Genomic DNA, 24438 nt, shown 5'->3' with positions numbered 1-24438 from the left:
AGCCGTCAAAGGGAATGTCAGCTGAAAAGCATGGTTGCTGAAAACTCTGATGTTTTGAGTAAGAAACTGACCAAGTTGGTGGGGCTTGAAGAAGATCTTCGAAAATCTGAGTGAGTCAATTCTACTATTTTTATCATCTACTTCTTTTTATCATCAAGTAAACAACCGGTCACTCCAGGCTTGATCTAGAAGCTTTGCAGGGAATAGCGAGGCGTGACCTGACAAGAGCAGAAAGAATCGAAATGGATAGTTTACCAAGGTCAATCTTAGTGTTAAATGAAAAAATCGATGAGATTGTGGAAGAGCTGGGTGGCAATGAGTACCGCGATACTCCTGGTGCAAGGAGTGAGATTTGTCATTTTGGTGGCCTTACAAGTGTCTAACTCTTTGGTTTTTATAGCACCCAAAGGTCGGAGCTTGATCCGAATTCGAGTGGCCAAGTCAAAGCTACACGTAGCAAAAATTGATGTCTTCACTATGCAGAAACATAGTGATGAAAGGGAAGGTATGTATATGTATGATCCTATGTATTTCATTCATTTGTGGATATATTGGCTCATGTGGCTGACTAGATACATCAATCTTCAAGGTACCCGGGCTCAGCAAAAAATGAAAAAGGTGTTGAGAGAGAAACAAGCTGCCCTGAAAACAAAGTATAAAACCTTTGAGCGACTTGTTAATACATTCAACACGAGTTTTGCCGATGGAGTCGTGATTGAATGCCATTCATTTGAACATATACGAAGCCTGTCAGTGTATGATACATTTTGGGATGTTGGTCACCTCACACATCCAACCGAGGCGTGGGCTATTGATCCAAGAACCCAGGAAGGAATTCAAGCGTACCTTTCCATGTCACATGCTTGTGATGAGCTTTCTCGAGTTGCACGAGAATGTAGGCAAATGATAAAATGGGCGTTGGCTGTAGATGAGAAGGTATCGGTCGTTCGAACCGCACTGGGTATAGAAGGTACGTTGGTCAGATGGCTACGGACTGGGTGGTTCATGGTGTCTTGATGACTGACGGTTTGACTGGGTACTCTGTGATAGACGCAAACCTGGAATCGATCCCTAACAGGTGGATGATGGAAATCACAGAATCAAAAAAAGCAAGAGAGGAAGATCGTTTGGAAGAAAGCAAGGTTGTCTTACATGCGACTCTTGTTCAATTCTTGCAGCGTCAATCGAGATTATGTATCACCTGGGATGCTGACATGTATAAGATACTGAATCAAACAGTTGACTACAGTAGCCTGTCAGGAGAAGAAGATAGAGCACTTGAGCTTCAGTGGAACGGGCTGGTGAGGAGAGCACGAGAAGACTGGAAAGAAATAGCTCACGCTCCAATACTTGATGCTGAGCCACTGAACGAGGCTCAAGTTGAGGAGTTGGAGATCTTGGCGGGGGTTGATGAAGGCGATATGTGGGGTTTAGGTTTTGGCGAGTTGGATTTGGAGGATTCAGATTTTGAGGGTGGAGATGATGATATGTAATTCCACTTCTTTGATATGTCAATTGCTTGTTTTTGGTGGTCGCATGTCCTTGTGAAGTCGTGATGGTTGAGTCTTCTGAGGCAGAGGAACTCTGGATGAATCAGAGCACGGAGCATAGGTAGAGTGCTCCGGGTAAAGCCAGAGCACTTTGACTCGGGGCATCCAGAGCGCTCTGAGGGGTACTCAGAGCGCTCTGCGGGGTACTCAGAGCGCTCTGAGAGGTACCCAGAGCGCTCTGGGTGAGTTATAAAAAGTGTGCCAGGATTATAAAATTGCAACTGAGTGAAAATTTGAGAGAAGATTGAGATGGCCTTGAATGGGGATGTAAAACATTTTTTGAGTCTCTGGTGGATGACTTGAGGTACTTGGAGTGTGCTCAAGGTGTGCTCTCAGGTCATCTGGGGGGCGCTGCTGCAAAGTACGGGCTTGGCTGCCCTTGGTACAGCGCATATTTCTATTGGCCTACATGTCACTTTTCACAGGTGACACAGGTGTTCTCAACATCTACACGCAAACTACCTCTGGTACCAGAAAAACCTACCCAAATTCGCGGTGGATACGGACATCAACCATATTACCTCAATTATTGATCCAACAGCTCTCAAAACCGGTCCCGATAAATGGTTTCCGATGCCTATGGGAGGGTACATCATAGCAAACACCTTTAATCGCCCAGTAGTCTATTACAGTCCTCACGATGCAAACTCCAGTCTGATTCCACCTTGCATGGTGTCTCATATTCCAAATGCGGATCCCATTGTGATGGCGTACATTGAAAACAGTCACTTCATATCGCTCGATCTCAACTGGCAAGCTCAAGTACCTGTCCCCTTCATGCATCCACTTTGGCATGAAGTTTGCCTACCCATCGCTACGGATTGGGCCAACTTGTATCAAAACAATAGATGTATATTCATGAAACTCAAGTGGCAACGCGATTGGATTGCCCAAAACGATGGCACATATTCAAAAATAGATACAGTGGTTTTATACGATAGTGATGAGCCAGATAGTGATATTGACGAGGCAGATAGTGACTGTTTGTAAATACACAAACCATGAAATAAATGAACATGATATCTAGCTTTCAAATGAATTCATTTTGTATTTCAAATGTGAGAAATTTGAACGAGAGAAATAAAACAAGCAAAGCATCTTACAATGCTTTGGTAAGTTGTCTTTATGCAATTTAACAATTGTCTCCTTATTTGGTTGGTGCGCCTGCCAATGAACAAGAATAAGATATGTAGACAATACATATCTTATCAATAGTTAGACTTGGACATGTAGACGTCAGACATTAAGGTGTTGAACGATGGGCTGATTGCTTGGTGAAGCTTTTCTAGGGGTGAATCATGAACATATTCACCCTTGGAATATGAAGCGTCTCCTACACTTCATATTCCAAGGGTCTATGATCAATATTCACTCTGGAAGATGTGTGATACACACCATAATCCAAGTGTTTCACTCGCTCGTTTACTCGGATGGGAATCGAATAAACTAGCGAGTGAGAGTGAATAATCGAGAAGTGCACTCCTTTTTGTGTGTGAAACAACACAATCCAACGGTTTCCCTCGGTTTAGGGAAACCGTTGGTCTTTTGTAGTTGTTTTCTAGGAGTGAATGATCAATATGATCACTCCTCTTTAGGTGTGATACACACCTATATCTGAGGGCTTCACTCTGTTTAGAAATTACCTAGAGAGCGTTTCTCGAGGAGTGAATGATCAATATGTTCACTCCTCTTGAGGTGTGATACACACCTAAATCCGAGGGCTTCACTCGGTTTGAGAATTATCTGGGAAGCGTTTCTTGAGGAGTGAATGATCAATATGTTCACTCCACTTTAGGTGTGATACACACCTAAGTCCGAGGGCTTCCCTCGGTTTGGGAATTACCTAGGGAGCGTTTCTTGAGGAGTGAATAATCAATATGTTCACTCCTCTTTAGGTGTCATACACACCTAAATCCGAGGGCTTCACTCGGTTTGGGAAATTATCTAGAGAGCTTCTTTTAAGGAGGGAACATTCAAAATGTTCCCTCCTCTCTATGTGTGATACACACCATTATCCGAGGGCTTCACTTGTTTTTAAAATGGTGGAAGAAGCATTTTTTTGGGAAACGGTTGCTCAGCTTATAGGAGTGAATATCCGAAACGTTCACTCCTATTGACGTGTGATACACACTTAATCCCAAGGGTCTCCCTCAATCTTAGGAGTTCACAGAAACGTTTTCATTTTAAGGTAATAAGCTTGATCTTCACTCCAATCCTGTTTTTGAATAACTAATATATTCTCTTTTGACTCTGATTTTGGGTCATACACACCTAACCACGGTTTTCACTCAGCAGGGCTGAAGGCAACAAAAATTGTCCTTGTTCTCACGGGTTTCAGTCATCATAAGTGGAAAACAAAAACAAGTTGACAGCAAATGTTTGCTACTTCTAGATAGACACGATATATGTAATATAAACTAGTTAGGCGAGGATTTCAGGCTCCAATCATAACTAATTGGACAATGCCCAGCAGTTCTAGACCCAGTGTCAGCCCTGAGTACTAAACCAGAGTACCAATGGGCAACATATTATAATAAAAACCTTAAAAATAGCAATCACAACTCAAGGCTCAGTTTCAAGAGTCAAGTTACATATGATTTAGCATATGTAACATGTGCAGAACTTACACCAAAGGGTGTGAAGATACATAACTTTGATACAAACCAAAGCTACATATATTTCACAGCCGTAACACATATGTAACAAGTGAAATATACTTATAATCCAATAGTAACTGTCTTACTGTAATTAACCTAACCATAGAACCACAATTTGTGCGCACTTGTAGTCCAAAGATTTCCAAGGTTCAGACTATATAAACCCTGGAAATCCAACCAAATTGAGAAGAGGAAAATCATCACATTATTATTCAACAACTACATAACTTTGCTTTTATTCATCTTCCTAGAACCTTTAAACTTTGCTTTTCAATAACCAAACTTTAAAGGCCTGATTCTACGAACCTTGAAACTCAAACCTTGTGTCTTGTTGCTTATTCTGTGTGCTCATTCAACTTTGTTTCTGATTAGACTCCATAATCAGTATTTCTGGTAATATCCATTTGGTGGAATTACTTGTAAGGAAGTAGTCCTTGAGTATTGCTCATATCAGATTTGGGATTCATCTGATATAAGAAACTCTAAATCTACAGGGAAATCTCTATTAGTCAGAGTGTAAAGTTCCCGGTGTTATAATAGACCTTAACACTACCTTCTTTGACCTTTCTTAGAATAGAAGAGGATCAAATTAGGATTGAGAACTGCGTGTCAGTTGCTCTTCTTTTTAATTATTGTAAAGACAATAATTAACCCAAAATCCCTGGGCTAAAGCCTTTGTTTAAAGGTCAACTAACTGCAGTCTTTACTTGTTTATTGCAAGTAAAGCTCTTACGCCCACGTCTATACCCGTTCACACTTGTAGATCTTGATCTACACAACCTTAGTAGAAGTTATTAGACTTTCTACAACCTTTATATTGACTCTACTAGCCTAACAGACGCTAGTAGGCTCACACCCAGATAGAAGGAAATGTTGAGAAATTTTGATCAAAGACAAAAGGGACATAGCAACATTTCAAAAGATTACAAATCGGGCTACTTGGGAAGAATATCTAGCAAGGCCTTGACCTTAGCAGCACGTCTTTCCCTGGCTGCCAGGGCACGTAATGCTTTGCGACGTTTACAAACTTCCATCTTGACCAAATTTTCATCCTCAAACGTCTTGACTCTCTTGGCTTTATACTCTTCCCACGCTGCAGGTGTCATACTGGCTTTCTCCTTATGAAGCAATTGAATACGGTGAACCAGCTGTTCGGATATTTGACAAGATGAGCCAAATTGCGTAACCATACATTGATCAGCGGGCACCTTCTTGCCATTTGCATCAAACGATTCTGATCGGGTGGTATAATGTGGAATCTACAAAATAAAGTCGATTAACTGATTCGCCTTGAGCCAGTATGGTGTATTGAGATACTCACTTTAGTATCCCATAATACTTCGTAGAGACCATTGCAACGTGACAAAGCAATTCTTACTCCAAAATCCTTCACAACAAAATACAGACCTTCGACTGAACCGAGGGTCGCTGCCTCTTCTTTTGAGCATGGCCTCCCGGTGAGTCGATTGATCAAACCAAATAGGCCGAACGCGTATCGGGTGTGATCGTGGTCTGTATGAATGCGGTTGGCAAAACCATCACAACTGACAGCCATATTTGAGGCGAAAACCCGGCCATTTGGTGTATCTTGCCAGGCTTCTTGATCAAAACCGGGGACCTGGGTGAGAAGCCCAAAGGCGATGTTCGTCTTGAAGACATACAATGATAAGCTGGCAAACCTTCCTGCTAAGAAATCCCGAATCAAGTGGAATCGAGTCATCCGCTCGCGGTCCGTTAACAATTGATCCATAACCGTGGCAGTGAATGCATTGACTGCATAGGCACCTATATCAAACATTGATTTGTAAATGATACAATCAATTCATTACATTGAGGAAAAAAAAGGAACTCACCTATGGATTTATCCTTGTCGGTTCCACCTCGCCATCCACAATGCCCCATCCATCCACAGATATGCTTGTCGTCCTCTTCAGATTTCTTTTTGTGTGCACCATTGATGGTGCATGTGTTTCGTGCACAAGCATGTTGGAAGATCGTGGAGACCGAGTTATTAAAGTTAGATCGCAGCTCAGGGTCCATGGTTCTGAATCGTGTACATCGTACCACCATCACCAAAGATAAGTCAGATTTGTTGATGACAGCAACGGTGCCATGATATATCTCAATATCTTTCATGTCATCGGCGGTCATGCGATCATCAGCATGATATCTAAATATGAATTTGGTATCGAGGGGAAGTCCGAGTTCTGTGGCTAGTTCACATCTCAATTGAGTACGCTTCCGATGATAGCGATAAAAAGGTCGTCCAATGCCGTCTTTCTTGACCCTCCCCTTCTGGTATTGGATGTGACATGGCGATTTTTTGGATTTATAATTGGCCGGCTTAACACCTGCCGCACGTTGGGCTGCGCGGTTTCGTTTACGACCCATGTCCTGATTGATGCGGCCGTGCAAAACTTGGTTGGATATTGTAAGAACCAAGTGTTAGTTGGAGATAACCACAGATGAGAGCGAACATATGTGTCAACTTACGATTCCAGTGAAACAAAACACAAAAGAGAAAAGTTTATTGATGGAACTTCGGCACTTCGATTTGGTGAAGGTTGGTACCTGTGAAAGGTCAATGTCAGTCTTTTTGATAAATATCTTTTTCAAAGGTGATAATACGCACCGTCAGAAATTTCGTTGAAAATAAGAAAACGATCCCCGGAATTAACGAAAAGCTTCTGAAATAACGAAAAGCCTCAAGGTCTGAAACACACCGAATGCCGTATGACCTGCTAGTTCGTAGCTCAGAGTCCGACAACACAGCAGGCCAAGCAGCGACTTCGGTGTGTAACTCAACGCGGGGAAATAGTTATGAATGGGCTTGATGACCGATTCGAAGTGTTGAGTTACTACAGATCAGTATAAAGCAGGAAATTGGATGGTTGGTATTTCATTCAACCAATGGTAGGAGAAAGAATCAAAACTTACCAGTGTGGTTGGTATCTAGACAGTTTCCTTGATAAATTCCTGGTTCCTTGAAACAATTAGGGTGCTCAAACCTGTGCAAGAAATGTGCAAGACCGACGTGCAAGATCCGTGCAAGATCCGTGCAAGATTTTTTGCACTAATCTTGCACAGTAATTTTTTTGACAACCCGAGTTATTGTGTTCCAAACCGTGCAAGATCCGTGCAAGATCCGTGCAAGATTTTTTGCACTAATCTTGCACAGTAATTTTTTTGACAACCCGAGTTATTGTGTTCCAAACCGTGCAAAAACCGTGCGAGACCGACTCTTGCAAGTTTTGTGCAAGATCCGTGCAAGTTCTATTCATATCTTGCACAGAACTTGCACAAAACTTGCATGAATTGATTTTGAGGTTTGAACACCCTAAATCGATAATGATTTTGACCGCAACTGAAAATCTATGTGTGTGAAAATTTTAATTTGAAATGCGAGGCCAGGGCCACCCTACCGGAGTGTCCAGAACCTTCTACAATAACACGTCCAAAACCCCTTAAGCCGTAAGTCTGATCCTTAACCCTAATCAACTCGAATTGGCGCGGACCGGTTATTGGAAATTCTGACCTAACCACTCAGGTCTGTGAAGATGATCTGTATATCGATCATCATCACAGACCTGCTCTGCAAATCGAGAGAGCCCTTCAATTATTCAAGGCGCCCGTTTCCCTACGCCTGCCGGTGAACACCGAGGGTCGTAGGGAAACAGCCTGTTCGAGTTGCTCATCCGTGGCCTTTTGATTTTACTAATCAAAAGGCGACGATTGTACCAGATGTTGTGGATCAGGTAGGACCCCGGTATGCTCTTATAAGGGGTACAGATCCAAAAATGTGACTTTTGAGCTCGCTCGGAAACTTGTCCCTGGCTTTACCCATAGCTTTAAGACAGGTTTAGTCTTTTTAATCAGCTGTATTGGACTTAGCAACTCTGAAATTCAGGCAGAAACCGGTAAAATCCAAGAGAAAGCTGTTTAATCCCATATGTCGTATCTCCGCGCGAGCTCAAAAGTCACAATTCTAGATCTGTACCCTTCATAGGAGCATACCGGGGTCCTGATCAGGTATGTTTCTCAATGACCTGTCTTCATCTTGCCATCAACAACTTACGTACCTAAAGACAACTTTGCTAGGGTAAGCTTCGCATTGTGAGATGCCAAGAGTCAAGAATGTGAAAGTATCTCTTTACCTCTCGAATGTGGGTACTGGAACCTGTTTCCAAAAAAACTCAGTGTTTAATTGTTTGGTGATTGAGGGAGAAGCAATTACCAGATTTTTCTTCAGTTTGTGTTATGGCCCATGAAAACATTTGAAATCTTTGTTTTCCCTTCCCTCATTCAAACTGAAAGTTATGATTGGACTATCATACCTGGCCTGACTTTGAGGGTTGAAACGTGGATTAATGATATGCACTTGAAGTTCCAAATGTATGTATTCCAAGCCTTGGATTACTTTCAAGACCTTTGTATTTGATGAGTTTGATACTACATGATTATGCGCACAGTAAGAGATAAGTTCCACTTGTCTCTTACTATGATTGCTTGCGTGTCTTGATTGCTTGTGGAATGTAATCTATCTACATTAAGGTACATCATAGCCCTGTATCAAGCTTAATTATCATAGATGCACATGATCCCTGCATCATCATCATCATCATTTTGGTCTCATAAAAGAGTTGGTGGGAGGTTTGCACAGTAGGCAATGTGAGATAGTCACATTGGCATCAATGCATTACACTGTAGGTTGAAGATGATTGATTTTGAAAAAATGGTAATAAATAAAGATTTGGAATAAAACCTAAAGCACAATTAACCAAGAAGCAAAACACTACTATGGCACATCTTTGTGTTGATAGAGTGTTGTTTTGTGCTTTGCGGGAGCCAATACTGCTCTTTTTGTGTTTGAAGATGAAATTGCAACTTGAAGATGATGGAATTTGAGGAAATTTCATTGATGAAATTTTTTCAAGCATATAGTAAAGCACAATTAACACTGAAGCAAAACACTACTATGGCACATCTTTGTGGTGATAGAGTGTTGTTTTGTGCTTTGTGGGAGCCAATACTGCTCTTTTTGTGATTGAAGATGAAATTGCAACTTGAAGATGATGAAATTTGAGGAAATTTCATTAATGAAATTTTTCCAGCATATAGTAAAGCATATTTAACAAAGAAGCAAAACACTGTTATGGCACATCTTTGTGCCAATAGTGTGTTGTTTTGTGCTTTGCGGGAGCCAATACTGCTCTTTTTGTGTTTGAAGATAAAATTGCAACTTGAAGATGTTGGAATTTGAAGAAATTTCATCAATGAAAGTTTTCCAGCGTATACTAAAGCACATTTAACAAAGAAGCAAAACACTAATATGGTACATCTTTGTGGTGATAGAGTGTTGTTTTGTGCTTTGCGGGAGCCAATACTGCTCTTTTTGTGTTTGAAGATAAAATTGCAACTTGATGATGTTGGAATTTGAAGAAATTTCATTAATGAAAGTTTTCCAGCGTATACTAAAGCACATTTACCAAAGAAGCAAAACACTAACAATGCCTGAAGCGTCCCGCCGCAAAAAGCGGAAGGGGAGCGGCAGGGGAGCGGGACGCTCCGCCTGCGCTTCTCCGGGTCGGGTGTAGCGGGTTTTTTCGCCCCGCCCGCGCTTCCCGGGATTCTTTTTCGATGTAGGGGAGCGCGGAATTAGCGGGGCGTTAGTATGATGTCGCCCCGCTGTACCCTGCAGCCTGTCAGATCTCGCATGTAGCGGGTTGCAGATATCAGGCGACACCTTTCAGATCTCACCCATCCTTTCCGACCGATATCTTCCCAACCGATTCCTTTACACCACCTTACGATTCCTTTCAGAGATCCGCAGATATCTGATACCTGGCAAGATCTTTGAAAGGAAGTCTGATTCCTGCCACGATCGAAACTTCGTCTCATAAAGATTACCGCCCACCACCAATTAAAGTACGTGCCTTTCGACACTCTTCTTTGTTTTACTCATTCTTGCCTCCAGTCACTGACTCGCAAATTATCTTACCTCACTTTCAGATCTGATTATTAGATCACTTCGAGACTCAACCTGACACCAGCGCTGTTCACGGTGGGGCTGGCTGTCTCGAATTGGGGTCATGGGTTACTTGATGACGCTGATGGATCTTTCGGTCTTGGATTTCACTTATAAGGTATGTTGTCTCTTGTTCAATTTCACCTCCAGTCTTGCCAATTTTCCCGTCTCGAAAATTTTGCTTAGATACTACTGAAACATTTCATATATTTTATATATTTACTTTTGTTTTAGACTTTCCAACCAACCGAATCTTTTATTCATTCACCAAACATCTCAATCATGTGTCCTCCAAATTCTTTGCTTGCTCCTCCTTTGTCTGCTAGTATTGCTCCCCCTAGTACTGGTCCAACTCTTCGTCCGAGAACCCCTACCCGACCTAAACCTGGTTTCATTGCTCTATCACCTGATCTACGAGTTTCTTCTCTTCGCGTGTCTCCTGGACTTGAACCGACCGAGTCTGACCACACAGAAGATAATTACATAGCTTCTAGTGGTCAATCTGACACCAGCGATGGTATTGGTAGTCAAGAAGTGATTGAGATTCATTCTGACGATGGCAGCTTACCGGATGCTACCTTACCGGATCCTTCCAACAAAAAGAAGAACACTCGTAAGGCCAAGGTTCATGTGGTTAAAAGTTGAGGCCGTCCACGTGGGTCTGGTGCCTCGATCGCCTTAACTCGACCCCCTTCCAAGAAGTCAAGGAAAGGGAAAGGAAGAATTGAGGTAAGCTTGACCACTTATCCCTCTCAGCTCCAATCACTGACCTTTATCTTTGAACAAATGTAGGCCACGGTTCCTAATGTGATTGATGTGGATCAAGAATCTGATATTGAGATTGTCCAGACTCCAGCTGTTCGACGTGCTCAACTCGCACGTGTTGGCACCTTGTTAGGTTACTACTTTCCCCCAACTCATGTCAAAGGCGAGGTAAGCCAATCTTTTCCTCTTCCTCATTATATTTTCTTTTACATTCTTTCTTTCCTTTCTTCTGATTTGTTTTTCTCTCATTATGTGTGTAGAAAGGAGACGACCCTTGAAGCTTCAAGTGTCGAATGTGTAACGGTGTCTACATTCGAGGTCACCATAGTCACTATAACCTTTACGCCCATCGTGACGGGGCTAAAGGTCGAGCGGCGTGTCCCCGAAGAGCACGTGCCATTGCAGCTGGCTTCAAGCTGCCTAAGACTTGGCATGAAGAACAAGCCGATAATGCTCAAGATGCGAATGAAGCCAATGGACAATCAACTCTCGATGTTTTTCTCTCCCAACCGACCTTCAATGTTGACTTATGCAACACAGTACTTGTGATCTGGATATTATGGCATGCATTGCCATTCAACCGGTTTTATGATGCTCCTTTAAGAGCAGCATTCAAACTGGCTAATCGACGAGCGGATTTGAGGACCCCAACCTGGGCTGCTGGGATTGCTAAGGACCTCTATCTTAATCTTAGCTCGGCTGCGATAGATTTAGTTGCCGTGAGTTTCATTTTCATTATATTTTTCTCTTATATTCCATTCTTTTTTGTCATTCATATTTCTAAGCTTTATGTAACTTTACTGACATCTTTCCCTAATTTTGTTCATAGGGAAATGCTGGAAAGTTCTCTCTTGTCCACGATGTCTGGACTACGAAAGGTAATAGATATGCCTTCATTGGAGTATCGGCTAATTTCATCGATGACAATTGGACTTACCGATCGGTTCACCTGACTCTAAAAATGGTGGCCTGGAATAAAATGGGATTCTTGCTCGCTCGACCAGTTGGTCGATTCTTGATTTCAAACGGCCTTCATTGCAAGATAAGTCTATGTCTTTCTCATTTTTATTATCATGTTTTCAATTAACTAATATGAACTTTGAACCTTTACATGTTAGCTCAAACGACCGACTCGGGATCCAACAATAACACGATGGCCATTGAGATGGAACAGATGTTTTCTGAATCCGAGATGAAGGTCGAATGGGATTCATCTAAGAATCACGTCCGATGCTATGCTCACAAGCTCGGACTTGTGGTTAAGCATGGATTGAACTCAATCGGATTAGCCGCAGGTCACATTAAACCAACAACTCCTCCAAACACGACGATCCCAATCCCCTCAATTGTCCTCAACGATGACATGACCAAAGTAGTTGGGTCTGATGATTCAGATGACGACAGTTATGCCCCACCTTCATCGAATGCTTGTCACGACTCAACTTTGGATGTAGAAGATGGTCATGAGTACGATTACGTCCCTTCTAGTACGTGTGTTGTGGTTCAGGGAGCCACCAAGGTAAGTTCTTTTTTATTATTGTATTCTTTTACATTTATCTCATCAATGCTGACTGATTGGTCAACCTCCACACCAGCTCAAAGACATTAATGCCCTCTTAACTCGAAGCAATGCCCGACGTGGAGAATTCGCAGCTCGAGCTGCTCAGATGGGTTATGAAGGTCCTGCACCTATTGCAGGATGGGGTGTGAGGTGGAACATTGACCTAGCAATGTTTTCGAACTTGGTTTCAGCTCGTGATGTGAGTCCCTTGGCTCTAATTTCTTTTTTATCAATCTTTCTCATTATCTTTTTCATTTACATCAAAGGTTATCGATTCAATCCTCATTGCCGATCGCAAGAAGAGGTATTATCAAGGTGCTATGATGTCAATGGAGGAATGGGATGCTGTTGAAGAGTTGTGCAAGGTCTTGAAAGTAAGTTTTCATCATCTGCCATCGAAACAATTCAGAACTGAACTAACCTGATTTATCCATGGCCTTTTTCAGATATTCCACTTCTCCACCAAACGAATGGAGTGTGACTTCGCATCAGGATCCGTTGTCCTGGCTGAGTACTTGCGAGTTACTGAAGTCCTTCAGCAACTACGCGATGCCTCAAACTTCCCGAGCTTGATCGACATGATCGATGCCATGCTGGTCAAGCTCGCTGTCTATCAAGACGAATCCGCCTCAACGGACGTAATTTTACTGGCAACTGTTATGAATCCAAAGTATCGACTTAAGTTCTTGGATCTCCACTATCCCGAATACTCAGAGACGGCAAGGGAACTCATCGAAAGTAAATTTCAACATGCGTTGTCCAAATGGCCTGTCACACCTCCTTCAACCCCTCCTCCTGTTCCAGCCTCGAGTAGTACCTTCGATCACTTTGACATCTTCACATCCTCTGCTACCCATCAATCTTCTGATTCTATCCGATCGGCCGAGCTCGAGGTTTATTTGCAAGGAACCGTTCCAATTACTCCCGGGCAATCAGAGCTGACTTGGTGGCAGGTAAGATTTACATTCCTTCTCTTTCCAACTGAGTCCTTGTACCATTTGACTGATATGTCTCTATTAGGAAAATCTTGAACGATTCCCGGTTCTGGCAACCCTTGCCCGCGATTATCTCTCGATATCGGCTACCTTGTGCTGTGTCGAACGTACTTTCTCATCAGCAGCTGACATCGCCGTACCAGCACGTGGGGCTTTAAAACCCAAGACGATTTCACGTGCTGTAGGATGCAGGCAATGGCTGCAAGCTCATATTCCTTTTATCGGGCGATTTGCGGATGCAGTTGCTTATGTTGCCTCCTTTGCAGCCAACATGAAGAAGAAGAAGAAGGATTTATAAAGTTACTTATCAATGTTTCTTGATTGGCTTGTTTAATTTCTATGTTTTCTTGTCTTATCTTGTTTCTTTTTTATTTCTTTTCTGGTCTGCTGTCCTATTGTGTCTCTGGTTATGTTTCCCTTCTTACACTCATTTAATATCTTTCTTACTCTCTGGTTGTGTGTCCAAACTTACACTTGTGTAACAATTTTCTTTTTTTTTTATTTGTGGCTGGCAAGATACATGGTTGCCTGTTTTTTTTCCTTCTCGTATTTTGCTCTTTGTGTATATATTTCTTCAAATGTGCATATTAATATAAAAAAAAATTGTGAATAGTATACCTGCCCGCTGTGAGGACCAGAAAAACTATGAAGCGGGGCGCGAGCGGTTCTGAGAGGCGCCGCGCTGCATCACTGCCAGCATTAAATAGGTTCCCTGGTCGGAACGTGACCTAGGCTGGGAATATCATTGAGAGAAGAATGGTGCATCAAATCATCTTGCACTGCACATCTGAGCCATAAAGCATACACTACATATGTGCAAACATCTGAGTAAATCCTTAGCTATCAGCTACATACAGGTTCGCTCAGTTATCTGCTCATCTAGATAAGAAGTTCATGTGTAATACATGCTGTAACTTTGTTCAAATTGAGACACACATCTCAAAATATTGACTACATATATCACAATGGCTACTCAGGAAATATTTGTGGAACTGTGTAACAGTAGCAGGATGGGAATGTGATCACTAGGACCCATATTCCCATCTGGGAACCTCTTTAATGCTGGCAGTGCATATGGCATGTAGCGGGTCTTTTTTTAGAGCGGATCGAAAGCGATTGAGAGTGTAGCGGTTTTGAACCGTTACAAAAAAATTGGCAAATAGCGGATCGCAGCGGAGCGGTTCAGCTATTGACACTAATATGGCACATCTTCGTGCCATAAGTGTGTTGTTTGTTGTCAATTTTGTATAAGTTGAAGGGGAAAACCCATGTGCACAGGCTTTCAAAAATTACATCACATGGAACTGGCCCAAAATAACTTCACCAATCCCACACTATCGCCACGAAGATGTGCCATATCAGTGTTTTGCTCCTTTGTTAAATGTGCTTTAGTATACGCCGGGAAACTTTCATTAATGAAATTTCCTCAAATTCCACTTCTTCTCGGGGTTGCTTTTGCTCTTTTACCACTTTATTTCTTCTTACGCACTTTCCTCACTGAGCCTCTAACATATCAGTTAGTCTTTTTATTGAGTGACTTATTCTAGTCCCTCAACGTGTTTGGGGGGGGGGCTTTTGGGCTGTAGACTAGCCGACAGGTTAGGTTCTCCGCGAGGTGGGTGCCGGGGTGGGTGGGAGGTATGAAAAATTTGAATAATTTTTCTCTTCTCTATCCTACTTGTGATCCGCGGGTGAGTTGTGAAAAGCGTTGGGGATGAGGAATTTCTCTCTTAGTAAATTTCTCTTCCTCTCTTTGTAAATACTCGGTACCGAGTCTTTACACTTTTCATCGCTTTTACCCGCGTCTCCCAAGTTCAGTGGAACTTCTGGGAAACGTCGTGCCTTTGGTCACCCGGGGCATTCCACTTCTTCTTGGGGTTGCTTTTGCTCTTTTACCACTTTATTTCTTCTTACGCACTTTCCTCACTGAGCCTCTAACATATCAGTTAGTCTTTTTATTGAGTGCCTTATTCTAGTCCCTCAACGTGTTTGGGGGGGGCCTTTTGGGCTGTAGACTAGCCGACAGGTTAGGTTCTCCGCTACCCACACTCTGGACTCGACGTCCGGAGCCTGCGGAGAACCCAACCACGTCGCGGCCTGAGTACCGGTTCTTCCCGGTTCTCGTTCTACCCAACCTCCCTCTCCTTTTCTGTATGTTCTCTTGTCACATTCTTATTTAAGTTTAATTTCTTATTAACCTTTCTATTTACAGGATCACCCTCGCTCTCTCTATTAATTTAACCTTTTCGTACCTTCTTCCCTGAACCCAAGCTTCCTTGCGTCCTCCTTCGTTTCCTCCTTCCTCCTTCTTCCACCTCTCTACCTTTCTTCTCCCAACTCTTAACCGTACTTGTCTCTTCTGGATGTGGTAATCGCGGTTCATGAAACTCTCTCCACACGTATTGCGTATCTTCGTATTGTTCATCTGTATACTTCCTTAAATATACCTGATACGCCGCTGACTCCCACCTTCCTGTCTTCACTATCTCTTCTAATGGTTTCCTATCATTCCACCTGATCGTAGCTCCACCAACCCTAAACGAGTGACCTGTAAGTTTCCTTTCTCCTGATACTTCTTCATCAATTGTGCCTTCTTAAATATTTCGTTTGTTTTCTCGTCTCCAGGAAAGCTAAACAACTCTGCCTTTGGATTTTGGTCTAAGATATTAACAAGTCTTAGTATTGCTCCTACCGGATCGAATAAGGATGGTAGTCGTCTAAGATGCAGCCACTGTACCACCCCTGGCTTCGCCGTCTTCGCTCCGTATAACGCTATTTTAATGTAAGACAAATCCTCTCCTATAACCAGGTCTTCTAGCTTAATCTGACGTTTATTCTTCTTTGTTGGTACTAACTCTCCCAGTCTCGCCATACCCCAGAACGCCACCAAAGCAATCGTTAGGGCTACCTGGTCTTTCCTATTGTCTGTGGTCAATCCTTGAACTAATTCACCTAGATGACGTAACAATATCGGTTGCTTCACTGATTTCGACTTCTTCTTTTCTGCGATCTCCGCATCTGCTAAACTTGACGCCTTCAGCATTGCCTTTATCACTCGATCATTTTCGGCTGGGAACGGTTTGTCGTGAAACAAGTGCCACGACCTTATCCCACTAATGTACTTCGCAAGCGTATCAGCTGTCACCTTATGCCCTTCCGACTTCGACACCTTCGATCCTTCTCATTCTAGTACCAAGTCTTTCCCTTTCCCTGCCCACTCCATGAATTCTCGCAGTAACCTAACATTCATCGGAAGGACCTGGTTTCTCTGTTTCTTCTGACTTTCAGCAAATCTCGTCACCTTCGCTATCGCCGAACTATAACCCTCCAAGGTCGTTTGCGACCAACCTCCTGATAGAAGTCTTATCTGTATCGGATTTTCCTTCCAACATATCTCCCTAAGAAACAAAGTCAGCACCTTTCTTCCCTCTTAACTTTTAGTTCATCGACTCTGTGCTCACCCATTTCCATCCATCAAAAAGTTCTTAACCTTCTTCTCATTCTCCATCTCAATCTAACTCTAACAGGTTCTTTAGATCGAATGGTACCTCTAGCCGAATGTTCTTCTCTCTATTCCACTCGGTCGAAATACCTCTAGATAAGTCGTCTACCTTATTGTCTTTCGAAGTCACTCTTCTCGCTATAATTTCACACCCGAAACTCTTCAAGATCAACTGAATTGTTTTCCACTCTTCGTTTACAGTCTTGTCTCTAGATTTTCTTGATCTAATTACACCTTCAGTCGTAGTGTTATCTGTCCACACCACAAATTTCCGGTTATGTGTTGGTTGAAGGTGTTTCAGCAGAATCAACCCCAATCGGACGGCGATCGTTTCCGCCCAGGCTATCTTCCGTTTCGGGTCGCCATCCTGTACTCCGTTCGATTCCCACCCATCTTTATACTTAAATTTCGTCCAATATTCACCCACTGCTATCCCAATCCCATAACCAGTACTTGCATCCCCTACCCACTGGACATCAAGTGGCTCTACATCTGGCGTGATTTGTAAGGGCTTTATGTCCAATAGGGCTATTCGCCAATCTCTTAATTCCTGAATGGCCTTCGTCGGTACCAGTTGCGTTGCTTGAGGATTTCTCCATGTTCTTGACCACTTGTTCAGGTGCTTCATATAACAACTCATTTCCGGAAGTATGTACACCAAATGGCTTAACCTTCCCACTATCTTCTGTGCTTCCTTCATCTTCCACTTCTCTCCCGGTTTTAATAGGTCTTCAACTTGCTGGAGTCGTTCTTGTAACTTCTCGTCCGGTAATCTAACGGTTTTATCTTTCCCATTCCAGACAAAGCCCAAATATTTCTGTTCGTACTTAAAATCATTAAATTTCTCGTGATTTGACTTCACCCCAAGCTCTTTGCTAATCTGAATTACGTCTGCCATTTGTAAGTGACTTCCTTCTACCTTCACAAACATATTATCATCCACCCATCTGAACACCTTATCCACTGACAGCAGTTTAACTATTATGTCTCTCCATGCGTCAGCTAACCAACCGAACGTCGCGCATCCCGCCACACCTCCAAACGGTGTTCGCATATCTACCCATATTCTATTCCTGAAGTCCTTTATCATCAAATAACGCCATTGGGACATCTTCGTAGGTTCCTGCCTATAGGCTTTCTTCCAATCAAAAAGGGCCAATAACAAAATAACCGTCATATTTAGTTTGAAATATTCCACCACCACGTTGAAATCATCCCAGGAGGTCACAAAGTCTTCTTTGTCCACAAATGAGTTAACCGAAGGGATTGTCATATCTTGAATTGGGTAAGTAAGTTCATCCGTTACCCTTCTCTCATAGTCGAATATTGATGTCTCGTCTTCCTCTTCTTCAACTCCGTCTCCTTCTATCCTCCTTTTTCTCTTCTTATTAACAATCCCATTCTTCGGGTATGATAGGTCATTTATCATCCTATTTGATCCATCACCATTTATCACGCTACCCATGGGGTTTGTTCTGAAGAATCCAAACCGTGCGTGTACTTCTTCATGTGTAAAAGGTCCATAAATTCTGCCTTGTTTCCTCTCACTTTCCAGGTTATTCATGATTTTCAGTTTCGCATCTAACGCCGATGTGTGGTTGTCGGGTGTAAACCATCGCAGCTCTCCTAATCGGTGTTCCGGTATTCCCTGGTCGAATCCGTTCTTCAATCCGTCCAGCACATGTCTCCATTTCTCCAGTAAGTCTAGTTTCTCCAGCAAAGTCGACCATTCCTCTAAATTCATCTCACTCTTGATTCCCGATGGCCACTGTTCACCACTAGCTGACACCTCCTCGGTGTGTACGACCTGCACTAATTCTCCTTCCTTATTCGCTCGCTCCGGGTTACGCTGGGAGCTGTTGTGGTTCACATTTGGCAAGGCAATTTGCACAGACGAGTCTGGCGGAGAGGAACTTCGTTTCATTTCACATACGCAAAGCAGACATCATTGATTAGTTTCTATTATACTTATCTCGATCAATCTCAAACAAGTTTCGTAGCACAGGCACAGATTAAACAGAAAAACGGATGGAATTAGGGGTGGGGGGGGGAAGAGACTTCTTTTTCAGGAAAGGACAAATTTTCTACAAGTATCATGATCCCTTACTTTGTAGTGTTCTCTTTTGACTTCTTAGCCACCTCGGCACTCTTCACTCAATCAAAACTCCCTGGACCGATTCCTGGACGTGGTCTCCAGGCTGCACTACCACTCCCGTTACCTCTACCCTGACCTCCATTTCCACGATGAAAGGTCTGGCTACTACCTCCACTCCCCCATCCACTATTAATCTGATTGTTCTGATTTCCATAACCATTATTTCCATACGCGTAAGCATTCCCACCATCTCCATAACCACCTCCATTCTTCCTATTTTGGTTTTGGTGTTTATTATAAGGAGCATAATAGGGTTGACTCTTATTTTGATTAATATTTTCATTTAGGTTTGACGTAGATGCCAGATGTGGTTGCATCCTGCCTGCCGTTGAAGACGCCATCACTCGGTTTTCCACTACGGCTGATACTGAGTCCCATGAGGCCGTTGCGCTGTAAGTCTTCCCGTCTATCGGACTTTTATTTTGTAAGCTGCCACCAATCACGTAAGGATTGTTTTGGTAACAATTGTCCTTGAAAAATTCTGACTCATTTATCGCCAACCGTAACACCTCCTCGTTTCTAATACTGATGTCTGCCATTGTTCCGCCGGCTAGACGATGCTCCCAGACGCTTCTACGTTGGGCTAGATCATAACGGTACGCTGGTGTCCACGCTCCATGTTGCTCGGCTTGGATTTTCAGGACTATCTTCTTATGAGCTTCTAGCTTCTCCGCTATCGGATCTTGACCTTCAATTTTGTCGTATATTTCTCTATGATACAACACCATGTGGTCGAACCGGATCATCCAATCTGCCAAGTCTAGTCTCCACTCATGATCATACTTCATTCCAACATAAGGCACCGTTTCCGATGAGCAAGTCAGCTTTGGCAGCTTCTTTGTGGACATCAACGCTTGGTCTTGCAGGATCCATCTTGGGTCAAAAATCGCCACCGTCATGTGAGAATCTCGAGTCCGCATAATCGCGTCAAAGTGTTTCAACAAGGCCGGTAAATAATGAGTTAGGGAGGCTCCAATCGATATCTTACTCGCTATCTTCGTCTTAGTTCTTGACACGGATGTTACTGGTTCAGCACGAGACTCTATTGTTGGGTTTTCTCCCGGTTTCTCTATGATGTCTTCGAACACGAACTCATCAAACATCGGCTGTGACAATTTATTCCCTGTCAGTCTTCAGTGCTTTTATTCTCGCCACTCCTTTCCCCACATTACTCACGTCTCTCTCAGCTGTCTGCTGTGCTCCACACCATCTCGTGTATTGAGTTTGTAGCATAGTCAACTTCGCGGTCTCGTTTCTATCGAATGCAAGCCTCATATTATTTATCCATTTGTTGTGTCGTAGCAGTATCTCAGGGCTTTCCTCTTCCTCATCGTCTTCCCCTGCTAAAGACACAAAACGTTACACCCAATCACAACTCTTGTCAGCGTCCGTTCTTTCATCACTATCTTAACACGCAGCCCGCTCATTTCTTCTACCCCCTCCACACCTGCTTAATCATACAGGTCTTCTATCTCTTCACTCAGTCAACCCCTCGCTACCACTTCTGCTCACTCCTCAGGTCTCTAGTTATGGTCTCTTCCAGCTCCCAACATCTCGGCGGATATATTGCCTCCTATTCACTTTTCTCGTCCTTTTCCCACATCCAAGTCACAAGTCACATCACAACTGCACCCGATAACACCCGCACCCAATATGATAATCAAACACCCGCATCCAATAGGATAAACAATCACGTTCTCTTCTAACACACTCTGTCTCGGCGTATATTCTGCCTCCTGTCCATTCCCCGTGGTTTATAGAATATATCAGACACCTTTAGTATCTCTCTCCTGTTAGCGAAGTTATATAGAACGGATATAACCTATTGTTTCTTTGGAGAAAAGGAAGGAATTTGGAGGAATTTGGGTGTAGAGAGGGGAGGACTTCGTTGGGAAGTTTGCTAGGGTAGGGTCTTCTTGATAGTAAGGATATCGTGTATCGGATGTATTAATGTAAGATTGAATCACACTTTCATATCACTTCACCGCTCCCGATCACGCTTTTTCTTTCCACACTATCACAAGGAGAATTGAAACTATTTTTTTTTTTTTTTTTCCTATCCGACTTACGTATATTTATCATGTTCTCTGCTGTTCCTCCGCCAACCTCTCCATTCCTTCCTGTTTGTTCCTCATTCCTTGTCTCATTTCCTCCCAATTCATCGTCCTCTAATTCCTCTTCAGCCGTCTTTTGGTTTATCGTTTTGTTTGTTTGTTCTAGTTGTCCGTCTCCTACATTCTGTTCTCCAGATCCGCTTCCATTCTCATCGTCTTCTTGGTTCTGTTGATTTGACGCTTGCTTCCTTGTTAACATTCTTTGTCTTGCCTTCTCGTTGAAATTTCTAACACTATTGTTGTCCATGTGATCTACTGGTTGTTGTATAACACTAGTCAGTTATTCAGCTCTATTCTATGATAACAATCTATGAAAAATTTGAATAATTTTTCTCTTCTCTATCCTACTTGTGATCCGCGGGTGAGTTGTGAAAAGCGTTGGGGATGAGGAATTTCTCTCTGAGTAAATTTCTCTTCCTCTCTTTGTAAATACTCGGTACCGAGTCTTTACACTTTTCATCGCTTTTACCCGCGTCTCCCAAGTTCAGTGGAACTTCCGGGAAACGTCGTGCCTTTGGTCACCCGGGGCATTCCATCATCTTCAAGTTGCAATTTCATCTTCAATCACAAAAAGAGCAGTATTGGCTCCCGCAAAGCACAAAACAACACTCTATCACCACAAAGATGTGCCATATTAGTGTTTTGCCTTTTTGGTAAATGTGCTTTAGTATATGCTGGAAAACTTTCATTAATGAAATTTCTCCAAATTCCAACATCTTCAAGTTGCAATTTTATCTTCAAACACAAAAAGAGCAGCATTGGCTCCCGCAAAGCACAAAGCAACACTCTATCACCACAAAGATGTGCCATATTAGTGTTTTGCCTCTTTGTTAAATGTGCTTTAGTATATGCTGGAAAACTTTCATTAATGAAATTTCTCCAAATTCCAACATCTTCAAGTTGTAATTTTATCTTCAAACACAAAAAGAGCAGTATTGGCTCCCGCAAAGCACAAAACAACACTCTATCACCACAAAGATGTGCCATATTAGTGTTTTGCCTCTATGTTAAATGTGCTTTAGTATATGCTGGAAAACTTTCATTAATGAAATTTCTCCAAATTCCAACATCTTCAAGTTGCAATTTTATCTTCAAACACAAAAAGAGCAGTATTGGCTCCTGCAAAGCACAAAACAACACTCTATCACCACAAAGATGTGCCATATTAGTGTTTTGCCTCTTTGTTAAATGTGCTTTAGTATATGCTGGAAAACTTTCATTAATGAAATTTCTCCAAATTCCAACATCTTCAAGTTGTAATTTTATCTTCAAACACAAAAAGAGCAGCATTGGCTCCCGCAAAGCACAAAACAACACACTATTGGCACAAAGATGTGCCATATTAGTGTTTTGCTTCTTTTTTAAATATGCTTTACTATATGCTGGAAAAATTTCATTAATGAAATTTCCTCAAATTCCATCATCTTCAAGTTGCAATTTCATCTTCAATCACAAAAAGAGCAGTATTGGCTCCCACAAAGCACAAAACAACACTCCATCAGAAAAAATTTTTTCTTACAAAGGCTGATCTTCAATTGGGTCAAAGCTCACCAGTTGCACATCTTTCACCATGGACCTTTGTTATGTACTCCACATGGAGCAATGTTTAATCACCAACACAAAGAAATCAATAATGGGAAGAGGAACAAGGTGACCAGGTGTCAGACGTCACACAATATGTAACTTGTTATCACTTTGAACTCAATGGCCCTCACACTGATCCGTGGTTGAGTCAACAATGGTCTACTCATTACATACAGCGGTAGCCTTCAATATTGTCCCACAATTAACTGGTGGGACAATAATGAAGGCTAGTGTAAATACAGCCCTAGGCAATATTGGAAATATTCAAGGAGCAATTTCCCAGATTCGACATCTCTATAGGACTTTGGTAGATTAGGGCTGTCAAATGTCCCCTTTGGGGTAAAGGCCCAAAATCAACAAAAGCCCCCTTTTTCATTTTCAGAACAGGCCGTATCATAGCGGTTTGAATAATACAGCCCTAGTCAATTTTCGAATATTCAAGGAGCAATTGTCCAGATTCGACATCTCTATAGGATTTTGGAAGATTAGGGCTGTCAAATGTCCCCTTTGGGGTAAAGGTTCAAAATCAAGGCAAACCCTCTTTTTCATTTTCAGAACAGGTCGTATCATAGGGGCTTGATTAATAGGATCCCGGTATCCCCCCCCCCCTAGTAACCCCACCACCCCCCTCCCATTCACAGCTAGTGAAAGGCTTAGTGCCTGGTGACACATGTCGTGACAGTGCCAGATTGAACCACGCTCCCATCTTTGTAATTTTTGAAGTTCACCCAAAAAGCTCAGCTCTATCCAACTTTTTCCCAGCTCCATATCATCCAACTCCACAGCTCACAACTCAAAAACTCTTGTCATCATCTAACAACACACCACACCTCAAAAATGGATTTTGGCGAAGTTATATACCCATCCTTACAAGAAGCTGAAGATGCACTGCGGAACTATGCCAAAGGATCAGGCTACTGGTTGAAATCACCCGCACCTGTTCTGATAAACATAAGAGACAAAAGAAACGAGTCTTTGCCTGTTCTCATGGTGGAACACCTCAGCAAGTCGTCAGTGCAGTTCGATCCACCTCAACTCAACTTCTGGGATGCAATTGGTCTGCTACAATTCGACGTGTGGAAATCACTCATCAGTGGAAGATTGAATTTAAAAATGATCAGCACAACAATCATGAACCTTCTACAAACCTTGCTGAGATACCAGCTTCACGTAAACTTGCACCAGAACAGCACAACTTTGTTATTAACCTTGCAAATGCAGGTGTTCCTCCACGACTCATTCTACGCACCTTGAAGGCATCCGATCCCACTAACTTGTCAACCAGCCAGGACATCTACAACATGATCAAGAAACAAAAACTTTTGGATCTCAATGGACGCACTCCACTTGAAGCTTTGATAGACAACCTCAAGGCAAATGATGTGTTCCATACCTATGAACTGGATTCTAATCACCGACTCCTACGTCTGTTTGTTGCCCCCAAAGCTAGTGTGAAGTCGGCTTCGGACTTCTGGACATCTGATGTGCTACTGATGGATTCAACTTACAAAACCAATCGGTGAGATCTTT

The 24438-nt window shown here is 42.6% G+C and overlaps 4 protein-coding genes across 4 annotated transcripts; 3 read left to right on the top strand and 1 right to left on the bottom strand.

Moving 5' to 3' along the window:
• Positions 1–983: 983 nt before the first annotated feature.
• MELLADRAFT_65243 (uncharacterized protein) lies at positions 984–1493 on the top strand (the record flags this gene model as incomplete). The annotated part of the gene is made up of 1 exon (XM_007412712.1): positions 984–1493. The coding sequence occupies one exon, from the start codon at positions 984–986 to the stop codon at positions 1491–1493; it is 510 nt and encodes a 169-aa protein (XP_007412774.1).
• Positions 1494–7606: 6113 nt separating this feature from the next.
• MELLADRAFT_89770 (uncharacterized protein) lies at positions 7607–7916 on the top strand (the record flags this gene model as incomplete). The annotated part of the gene is made up of 2 exons (XM_007412713.1): positions 7607–7633; positions 7755–7916. The coding sequence occupies 2 exons, from the start codon at positions 7607–7609 to the stop codon at positions 7914–7916; spliced, it is 189 nt and encodes a 62-aa protein (XP_007412775.1).
• A 2380-nt stretch (positions 7917–10296) lies between these two features.
• On the top strand, positions 10297–10877 carry MELLADRAFT_89769 (uncharacterized protein; the record flags this gene model as incomplete). Its single annotated transcript, XM_007412714.1, has 2 exons — positions 10297–10350; positions 10467–10877. 2 exons carry the CDS (start codon positions 10297–10299, stop codon positions 10875–10877), a joined length of 465 nt encoding a protein of 154 aa, XP_007412776.1.
• Positions 10878–19209: 8332 nt separating this feature from the next.
• MELLADRAFT_108873 (uncharacterized protein) lies at positions 19210–21571 on the bottom strand (the record flags this gene model as incomplete). Its single annotated transcript, XM_007412676.1, has 4 exons — positions 19210–19532; positions 20199–20316; positions 20387–20553; positions 21280–21571. The coding sequence occupies 4 exons, from the start codon at positions 21569–21571 to the stop codon at positions 19210–19212; spliced, it is 900 nt and encodes a 299-aa protein (XP_007412738.1).
• Between the last annotated feature and the right edge of the window lie 2867 nt (positions 21572–24438).

The sequence above is a fragment of the Melampsora larici-populina genome (genome assembly GCF_000204055.1).
Source record: "Melampsora larici-populina 98AG31 unplaced genomic scaffold MELLAscaffold_32, whole genome shotgun sequence".
In the NCBI taxonomy this organism is placed as follows: domain Eukaryota; kingdom Fungi; phylum Basidiomycota; class Pucciniomycetes; order Pucciniales; family Melampsoraceae; genus Melampsora; species Melampsora laricis-populina.
Note: the sequence above shows the minus strand (reverse complement) of the source record. Positions and strands in the feature narration are given on the sequence as shown.